This window comes from Microtus ochrogaster, chromosome 15 (genome assembly GCF_000317375.1).
Source record: "Microtus ochrogaster isolate Prairie Vole_2 chromosome 15, MicOch1.0, whole genome shotgun sequence".
Lineage (NCBI taxonomy): Eukaryota > Metazoa > Chordata > Mammalia > Rodentia > Cricetidae > Microtus > Microtus ochrogaster.
The window spans coordinates 11,329,838-11,339,218 of record NC_022017.1 but is presented as its reverse complement, the minus strand read 5'-3'; the positions used below and the strand labels follow the sequence as shown (position 1 = coordinate 11,339,218).

At 53.7% G+C, this 9,381-nt stretch overlaps 3 protein-coding genes across 8 annotated transcripts in view; 1 reads left to right on the top strand and 2 right to left on the bottom strand.

Annotated features, from left to right (window-relative positions):
- Ppp1r16a (protein phosphatase 1 regulatory subunit 16A) overlaps window positions 1-2,720 on the bottom strand; it is a 24,698-nt gene extending 21,978 nt beyond the window's left edge. The window contains exon 1 of one of the 3 annotated variants that reach the window (XM_013348761.2): window positions 2,597-2,720. The gene's annotated coding sequence lies outside the window, so the exon portion shown is untranslated. Of the gene's footprint in view, window positions 1-2,287; window positions 2,310-2,596 lie in introns of those variants that run through there. The other 2 variants (XM_005354128.3, XM_026782572.1) reach the window with 2 other exon arrangements.
- Window positions 1,973-5,784, top strand: Foxh1 (forkhead box H1). Its single transcript, XM_005354127.3, has 5 exons — window positions 1,973-2,004; window positions 2,448-2,847; window positions 4,356-4,493; window positions 4,748-4,852; window positions 4,954-5,784. Exons 1-5 carry the CDS (start codon window positions 1,973-1,975, stop codon window positions 5,782-5,784), a joined length of 1,506 nt encoding a protein of 501 aa, XP_005354184.2.
- A 485-nt stretch (window positions 5,785-6,269) lies between these two features.
- Kifc2 (kinesin family member C2) overlaps window positions 6,270-9,381 on the bottom strand; it is an 8,487-nt gene continuing 5,375 nt past the window's right edge. For all 4 annotated transcript variants that reach the window (XM_026782548.1, XM_026782547.1, XM_005354126.3 and 1 more), the window contains 6 exons: window positions 8,018-8,122; window positions 7,805-7,926; window positions 7,592-7,715; window positions 7,344-7,473; window positions 6,999-7,255; window positions 6,270-6,926 (listed from right to left, as the gene is read on the bottom strand). In XM_026782548.1, coding sequence (XP_026638349.1) covers window positions 6,672-6,926; window positions 6,999-7,255; window positions 7,344-7,473; window positions 7,592-7,715; window positions 7,805-7,926; window positions 8,018-8,122 — 993 coding nt within the window. In that variant the 3' untranslated portion in view covers window positions 6,270-6,671. The remainder of the gene's footprint in view (window positions 6,927-6,998; window positions 7,256-7,343; window positions 7,474-7,591; window positions 7,716-7,804; window positions 7,927-8,017; window positions 8,123-9,381) is intronic.

Sequence of the window (9,381 nt, the reverse complement as noted above, 5' to 3'; positions counted from 1 at the left end):
AGGGAGGCAGAGGCAGGCGGATCTCTGTGAGGTCGAGACCAGCCTGGTCTACAAGAGCTAGTTCCAGGACAGGCTCCAAAAACCACAGAGAAACCCTGTCTCGAAAAACCAAAAAATAAAAAAGAAAACAACTTATTTTGGGGGACTGGAGAGATGGCTCAGAGGTTAAGAGCATTGCCTCTCTTCCTAGAGGTCCTGAGTTCAATTCTCAGCAACCACATGGTGGCTCAGAACCATCTGTAATGGGGTCTGGTGCCCTCTTCTGGCCTGCAGGCATACACACAGACAGACTATTGTATACATAATAAATAAATAAATATTTAAAAAATAAAAAATTATTTTGGTAATAATAACAATAAGGTAAAAATACCATTCAATATATGATAGAAAATGCAAATTTTGTTGAAAGAGCACTTCAATTGTATGCAGTCTGGGGCTGATTTTCTACAAAACAGCTGAAGTGTCTTGAAGGAAATCACGTGGCTGGCAAATCTGAAACATTTTGGGCTTTTCTAAGCCCAAGCCTGTCGCATTCATCCGGGACTCCCACTGTACCATTGTCACCCTCATCCCACCTCAAGATCACTGTGGCCTCTGTCTGGAGAGTGCTCCTGCCACATCTCAACCACCGAGATCACACCTTGATCTTACACATTACCTCCTCAGTAGTCTCCCATAGCTACCTTGTAACTCTCTTATCTCATCGTATTTTATCTGACATGTCTCTTCTTCTGGGTTTATTTCCGTTCCCTTAGAGTTTAGCCCAGTGCCTGACTTACAGGAAGCACCAGTGAACAATGAACAAACAGTCACTGGATGTCAGCACCACGAGTCCAATACAGAAGGGGGCTCACGGACAGGACACGCACAGGCTTTACTCTGCCATGTTCAAGGGACATGCACGAAGAAGTCCCGAGAGAGCCTAGAGGTAGGGAAACAGCCTGTGACTGCCTCGGATAGCTCGCTTTGACCATTAGGTGGATGTAGAATAGGTACTGGAGTGGGGCACGGCTGGGACAGAGAACGTGTGGAACCTCAGGCCTGGCAGTCTGCTTGACTGTCTATGACTGAGACACTTCGGCTGCCTGGAGCAAAGGCACTGCCATCATCAGCTGGCAAAACAGACCCTAGTGTACATTCAAGAATCCCTCAGACATAGTTCCAAAATCCCAACATTTGGGAGGCAGAAAGAGGTGGATCTCTGTGAGTTCAAGGCTGGTCTGGTCTACAGATCTACACAGTAAATTCCAGGACAGCCAGAGTTATGGAGAGACACCTTGTCTCAAAAACAAATACATACATACATAAGTAATAAGAGAGTAGGGAGGTGGTGGCGCATGCTTTTAATCCCAGCACTGAGGAGGCGGAGGCAGGCAGACTCTGTGAGTTCGAGGCCAGCCTGGGCTACAAAGTGAGTACCAGGATAGGCTCCAAAGCTACACAGAGAAACCCTGTCTCAAAAAAGAAAAATAAATAAATACACACATACATACATACATAAAAATCAATCAATCCATCAGAGAGAGAAAATGGACTCCATAAAGTTTTCCTCTACCCTCCACATGAACACCATGGCATGCACTCATCCCAAACAATAATGAATATTTGAAAGAATTAGTAATTCCAAAAAAGGAGGGAGAAGCCAATAGGGAAGAAACCTAACGCAGGCATCATCAGGAGAGGTTGGGTAAAACTAGGAGGAGAGGCAGGCAAATGGTCCCCTCAGCGCTCGAAAGGTCCCATCACCATGACAACATGAAGGCAGCATCAGGACAGGTTTCACCAAGCCAACAGTCCCTCAAAGAACTCAGCTCCCATGCTGGGCCAGTGGCAGCTCTGGTTTCCTTGAAGTGAATCAGGCGGCCTTCTGGAGAGCTAGGCTGCTTGCAGCAAGACAAAGCCTTCAAAGTAAACCTCAATTCTATAAGGGAATTCCTGGGGAGCAAAGACACCAAAGAGGGCTAATTGAGGAATGGATGCCCTCGCTTTCACCGGCACTCCCATGTAAGTAAAGACCAGGAAGAAAGGAGGGCTTAGGGGTCAGCTAGCTTTGCTCTGTCTCCCGAGTCTGGGGCAAGCCAATACACACCTACCTCTCTTCAGTACCCAAATAATTAATCCTCTTTGCCTCAAGCCTCCGGCACTGGTACAGCCAGGAACCCAAAGAAGCCCAAACGCTTTTCACAGGCTGGTCTACATTCCTCTCCTAACCACAATCCATGAGGCACAGCCTCCAGGCGAGGGCACTTGAAGCCTCAAGGGTGCTTTACTGAACTCCAAAACTCACATGAAGTATAGGAAAGTCCTTTCGCTGTCCTCAAGCCAGAATGATGACTGTCGGCCGACCTACCTGACCAACAGGTTTCAAGAACTACCTTCACTGTTAGGTTTCACACACAAAAAGAAATAACACCTCCGCTGGCGCCTCACGGGCGCCCCTTCTGCAGGCCCCTCACGACCCATTCCACTGCCCGGCAGGGCCAACTCCGGGCCGCAGAGCCAGCAGCTCCGGCTCACCCGCCATGCCCCGCCCCGCCGCGCCGCGCCTCGCCTCGCCCCGTCCGCTCTTGTGTTCCCAGACAGGCCCGACCCTCACCTACAATCGCCGGCCGTCTCACCTGGAGCCCGGCTAATCGCTTCCCGGTCCCGGCCCGGCCGACCCTGGGACCCGGCGCTGCTCCAGGCGCCACGGGGGCGGGCCCCGCGCCCATCCTCGCCATGGCAACGCGACACTTCCGGCCCGAGGTGTCCGGAGCGGAAGCCGCGGTGCCGGGTGGGAGTCGTGGGCAGAGCCACTCTACAAGGGCGGGGCCTAAAGAGCGCCCTCCAGAGGCGGGGCCAGCCCCGGTAACTTGGTTGATACTATGGAATGTTTTTTTATGCTCTGTTCTGTGGCACGAACATACTGGTGTCTCGAGTGCGGCGGGAAGGGCAATTGTTCAGGTGTTCCTGAAGGCTGATCTCTGTCCTGCTCTTTGAAAGACGGATTGGAGTCTTTCCTTCAAAGCAGAAGCGTCGTTGTTCGAAGGAGAGAGCAGTGTGTCCCAGAGGATGGGCGGGCAGCAGTTTGGATGTTGGTTGGGCCCTAGGACACAGTGGTCAGGGAGGAGCAGCCAGGGATCCAGGCTTTAGCCTGGTAGCAAGGCAGGACCAGTGGGAAGGGGAGACCTCAGACTTGTAAAAGAGAACGATTTCTTTGCTGAATAGGGCTGAGGCCAGCGTTGTTTACCTGGTGAGACACAGGAACCCTCAGCTACGGAAAACAGAGGGCCAGGAGGTGATAGGATTCCAGGGGAAGGCAGATAAGGGCTGAAAGAAGAGCCTGGGATAAGATCCTAACTTAGCCAGCGGTAGGATAGTCGGGAGAAGAGAAGTCCCACTGCGTTCATCCTTCACATATGCCCCCGCTCCCTCCTGTACTCATGACTGTGCCTTCCTCGGCACCAGCAAAGGTCTCTATCCAAAAGGTGGAATCTCAAAGTGTTTAGTGTTGATGTCGGTCTGGGACCATTGGTTCCGGTACCAACTTCTGCTGTCAGTGCGGTGATTCAGACCCTCATTGCAAACCTCCCAGGGTAGTAGCCAGGAGAACTTGCGTAACATTTAGAACAAAAATGGTGACTGAGCCCAAAGGGTAGAGCCACCAGTTCGATGTCCAGGAAGAGGTAGGGCCCACATGGGCTCCTATTCCTTACCCCTGGAAAAATAACAAGTCTCTCCTCGCGTTAAAGGGCACAAGCTCTAGGCCTTTTTGGCCCAGGAAGCCGTCCCTCAATCCATCTCTTCTGTCTGCCCCCACCCCCCATCAAGTCCTGGGTTGTAGACCCCCTACCTAGGACATGGCTTCTTTTGACTACTTTGTCGTGAACTCCCGGGAATTCCCCACGTCCCTCAGGGTAATTTGGCTGGGGAAGTCACTTCCCATCTGTTAAATGGGAGTTAGGGACCTGACCAAGCAGATAAGGTATGGGGGGGTAAACCTTTGTCAAGGGCTTTTCCTTCAGGTTATAGGGGATGCCCGGGCACCCAAAGGCAACCAGGGAGTGGAGACTGACCTCAGGAGGCCACCAAAAGTCCCTACGGGAATCTTTTCTGCCCTTCCCTCCAAGATTAACTGAAACCTGCTAATTGTGGAAGCCCTTCACATGTTCCCCTCCCCCACAGCCTCTTCCTCCTCACTCCTCCCCCTTCCATCAGAATGATAAAGAAGGGATTGGCCTGCCTGTCCCAGCAGGGCCTCAGACTGGGACCCCACCTCGACTTACAGTCGGTCTGCCCTGAGCCCCCTGTTAGGTCAGACCCCCACCACACAGGGCCGCTTTCCTTGCGTGATGTCTTGCAACACCTCTCATCAGAGGCCTCCAAAGGCAGAGTCTCCCCCCAAGAGGAGGAAGAAGAGATACCTGCGTCATGACAAGCCCCCCTACACCTACTTGGCCATGATCGCTCTGGTAATACAGGCAGCACCTTTCCGCAGGCTGAAGCTGGCCCAGGTGAGAGGATCCCTCATGCTGGTGGGTCACACCTATCCCAGGCTCGCGCGTGGGGCCTCTACCTAGTCCACTCATCCTTGCCAGTGACTCGGGGACTCTTTTCAAGACCCTTCTTCCACAACCCCAACACACTCGGCTGCCCTCGGGCCCAGAGGTCTGTCTCCCTGAGAAGAGGTGCCCCGCTGCCGGCTGTGGGGGAAAGGAGAGGGCACTGCTATCCCTGGCTCACCACGCCAAACACTGCCTGCTTTCAGATCATCCGTCAGGTCCAGGCAATGTTCCCCTTCTTCAGGGACGACTACGAAGGCTGGAAGGACTCCATCCGCCACAACCTTTCCTCTAACCGGTGCTTCCGGAAGGTAGGGTGGTCTATGGTCAAACTCTGGGAGCGGTGTGGGGTGGACGTGGAAACCCTGAACCTCTGGGTGGGATAGTCACACCCAAGCCAATTACTCTCTAGGTGCCCAAGGACCCTGCAAAGCCCCAGGCCAAGGGCAACTTCTGGGCGGTGGATGTGAACCTGATCCCAGCAGAGGCGCTGCGCCTTCAGAACACTGCTCTGTGCCGGCGATGGCAGACCCGGGGCACACGCAGAGCTTTCGTCAAGGACCTGAGCCCCTTCGTGCTCCACGGCCGACCTTACCGGCCGCCCAGTCCCCCACCACCATCCAGGGACGGTTTCAGCATCCAGTCCCTGCTAGCGGACCCCGGGAAAGGATCGACATGGCCCCAGCAGCCTGCGCTAGCTGGACAGAGCAGTTCAGCTCAGGCAGGTACCAGCTCCAAGGGGGAAGAAGAGATGTGTACTGTGCCCCGTAACTCCACTGAGAAGCCTCTGTGGCCCCCCTGCTCCCTTCCTGGGCCCACAAGAATAGAGGGGGAGACTTCCCAAGGGGAAGTCATCAGGCCTTCTCTTTCCCCAGAGCAAGGCACCTGGCCAGTTCACTTACTTCAGGGTTCCCAAGATCCCATGGGGATGTCCAGCAGGGGGTGCAGAGCTTCCCTGTGGGGACAGCTACCCACTTCTTACTTGCCCATCTACACTCCCAATGTAGTAGTGCCCTTGGCCACACTACCTCCCACCTCTTGTCCCCAATGCCCGTCTTCAACCAGCCCAGCCTACTGGAGTGTAGGTACTGAATCCCAAGGATCCCCGGACCTGCTCTGTGATCTAGATTCCCTCTTCCAGGGAGTACCACCCAACAAGAGCATCTATGATGTGTGGGCCAGCCACCCTTGGGACCTGGCTGCTCCTGCCCCCGGCTGGCTGCTCTCCTGGCACAGCCTGTAATCGTTAAAGGCAGGCAGGGGCTGCTTCTCCCTTCTACCCCTGGGTACCATTTTGATGGAGACCAGAGCTAGGAGCATGTCCACAGCAATAGCTTTAAAACACCAGGCACGGCGTTGCTAAAAACCCATAACTTTAATTGGACTACTCCAGAAAGGGTTTTGCCTCTGCTAGACACGACAGGTCTGGTCAATCACTCTCCCACACACAGGGACGGGGTCTGGAGAAGCAGCGCTCAGCCTAGAGTGGGGCATCTTCCCCTTTATCCCACTCTGTCATGCCATCCATCTAAGCCATCCCTCTGTCACCGCGCCTTCTTGGCTCCAGGCTGGGGGAGGGCGAGCCAAAAGTGGGTCCATTCTCAAGTCTTCCCCCACCCCTCAGCTGCCTGGGTAGGAGGTAGCACCTTTTGGAGGGAGGGTTAGGAAATGAAATCTGAACCCTACATGATTTGGGGTGGTGGAAGTAGGGGAGAAATTAACAGTAAAGGAATTTACAAGGCTTTAATTCCAAGTCTGATATTGGGGGCAGGGTGGTGAGTTGGGAAACCACTTGGTTGGGGTCTGGTTCCTGCAGCTCCGGATCCCCCGCTGAGGGCTGTGATAAGGGCAAATGGTGATAAGGTGAGAGCTGAGGGCCTGCGGCCCAGCTGGGGGTGGAAGGGTGGAGGCAATCCTTTCTCCGCGCACGACAGTCCCTGGCCAGATCAAGAAGGCAAAGGGGGAAACTGTAGGATTCTGGGGGCCAGCTAGGGCCTGAGTTGAAAAAAAAAAAAAACAAAAGACAAAAGAGGTTGACCTGGAAGGTGGGGAATAGGAACTTCACTGCTGCCTCTGCCAGCAGAGGTTTGTTCCCATCCCAAGACCAGTCCTAAGGGCTTTGACCCAGATCTACGGAGGCAGGTCCGCTGGAGGCTCTAGAGTCAAGCCAGAACAGCAGTTGGGGCTGGGACTTGGAGGGCTGCCAGGAGATGGTGTAGGGGTGCAGGAAGTCCCAGTGAGTGGGGTGTCAGTACTGAGAGAAGAAGGGGTTCCGGAGCGTGGGGCTCTACGGCGCCGGGCTGGTCCCAGTTCCACTTGACCCACTCGCTCGGCGAATTTGAGCGAGCAGATCGTCTCCCCAAGATCTTCGGTCCTCGTTGAGATCTACAAGAGAAAGACACTCATACATAGCTCTGGTGGGCAGTGCCTCAGGCTTGAGCCAGCCCAAGAACCCACCTGCAGCAGCAGCACTGCGGTGGTGCCGGCGCCAAGCGCCGGCTGTAGCAGGCGTGTAAGCTGTGAGTCTCGGAAAGGTACGTGCGGCCGCCGAGCTCGGAGCGCGGCCATCACTCCTCCTAGCGCCAGCAAAGAGCGGTTGATTGCCTGGGCCTCCCGCAGGCGCCGGGCGCCATTGGGATCTCTCGGCAGGGGGCTGGCCACCCCCGCTTTCCACACACGCTCGGATCCTGCCAGGTCCACCAGGTGCAGTGTGCCTGCCGGTTCAAATGAAACCGATGTGGATGGAGACCTCTAGTTAACTGGAAACCCAGCAGGACTTAAATTAAGCACAATCAGTGGTACCTGTGCTACCCTGGGCACGAGATGGAGACGCTGAGCGCAAAGTCAACGTAACTAGGGCGTGGGAGCGTGAGCTGTGCTGGTTCATGACAGTAGCTGCCGTAGCTCGGTTGCTCCTCCCCAGACTCAGCATCTGGAGATTATATATATATACATATATATGTGTGTGTGTGTGTATCAGCTGGGGGGGGGGGATGTGGTCTCTGCCCCCAGGTGGAAGCAGACAGGGGCCCTGAAGAGGGCAGCCTTACCTGGTGCAGGGTTTCCAGGTTAGGGACGTCCCAGTGCGTGAGGCCAGCCACTTGAATTCCCCCCTGCCCTGCAGGTCCCTGCCTCACAACCAGGCGCTCTGGAGGCCCTGTAGCTAGGAGGTCCCTGGTAAGAAAGGGCGGGTTTGGTCTCTGGGCTCTAAATGTGGCTGCAGAACCCTGGGGCAAGGAAAAGGCCGCCCATGCATCCCTGACCTGACTGCCTCGTTGTAGATCTCCACCATGCTGAGGGTCACATGGTGGTGCCCTCCAGTTCCCATCTCCCGGAACAGCAACTGCAGTGCCCTAGGAGCTATGCCAGGGTCCTCGGGTGGGCCCTGAGGACAGTGCGAAGTTGCCACATTGGACTCTCATACAAACCTCTGAGGCTCCCCCACCTCCCACCCCCAAGTTTGGACTCCAACCCACCTCCATACTGTAGGTTTTTCCAGTCCCAGTCTGACCATAAGTGAAGATGCAGACACTGTACCCCTGGAGGCAAGACAGCACTGCTGGCTCTAGCTGCCTGAAGACCTAGGGACATAAAACAGACAGAGAAGTGTCCTTAGCTCTTCCCTGTTTCCCTATTCAAGACCTGAAAGTGGGAAAAGTGTGACTCCCCTGAGAAGTGGCTCCCCTTCCTTCCTACAGCAGGTGCACTAGGGATTAGTGGGGTAAGGACATAACAAAACTGATACTCCGGAAGAGGATGTAGAGTCCTGGGGACCAGTTAGGAGGTCCTGGGGGCAGTGGTCAAGAGCTCAGATGCCAGGGCTGGACTTCCAGGTTAAAACCTGAGGCAACTAGAAGCCAAGTACTAATCATCTTTTCTACGCTTTTCTAGGTCATTCCTCTATAGCGGCTAATGGAAATGTGTGCTGGAGAACCTGAGTAGTACTTGACAAGAAAAGAATAAACCTAAACAGGAAATGGTGGCGCACACCTTTAATCCCAACCCTCAAGAATCAAAGGCAGGGGGCTGGAGAAATGGCTCAGTGGTTTAAGAGCATTGCCTGCTCTTCCAAAGGTCCTGAGTTCAATTCCCAGCAACCACATGGTGGCTCACAACCATCTGTAATGAGGTCTGGTGCCCTCTTCTAACCTACAGATATACACACAGACAGAATATTGTATACATAATAAATAAATAAATAAATAAAAAAAAAAAAAAAGAAGCAAAGGCAGGCAGATCTCTGCACTCAAGGCCAGCCTGTCTACATTACTAGTTCCAAGCCCGCCAGAGGCACACAGTGAAACCCTATCTAAAAAACAACAACCAAAACACAGCCTGATCTACACATCTACAGAGTGAGTTCCAGGACAGCTAGAGCACCTGTCTCAAAACCTGTCTCAAAAAAGCAAAACTTAGCCGGGCGGTGGTGGCGCACGCCTTTAATCCCAGCACTCGGGAGGCAGAGGCAGGCGAGTCTCTGGGAGTTCGAGGCCAGCCTGGTCTACAAGAGCTAGTTCCAGGACAGGTACCAAAGCTACAGAGAAACCCTGTCTCGAAAAAACCAAAAAAAAAAAGCAAAACTTAAAAGATCAAGAGGGTCTCTGTGAGTATAGGTATAGGGGTAGTCACCAGGCAAGACTATAGGAACTCAAGCTCTGAGAAATAGAGACTGAGGGAGACATAGGGCCACGGGGCTAAAACATTCACAGTGTCGGACAGAACTTTTGTAGACACAATTAATAGCCTTGAGTACCCAGTTGGCCAACTTTCATATTAGAAGGTCCCTAGAGATTGAGCGGCTGTCATTTCTATTTCTTCTTCTTCTTTTTTTTTTTTTTTT

Coding starts and splice junctions, on each gene's coding strand:
- Foxh1 (XM_005354127.3), top strand. CDS start 1,973: ATGGATGCCCTCGCTTTCACCGGCACTCCCAT. Junction 2,005..2,447: donor GCTTTCACCGGCACTCCCAT/GTAAGTAAAGAC, acceptor CCCCTTCTGCAG/GCCCCTCACGACCCATTCCA. Junction 4,494..4,747: donor GCAGGCTGAAGCTGGCCCAG/GTGAGAGGATCC, acceptor GCCTGCTTTCAG/ATCATCCGTCAGGTCCAGGC.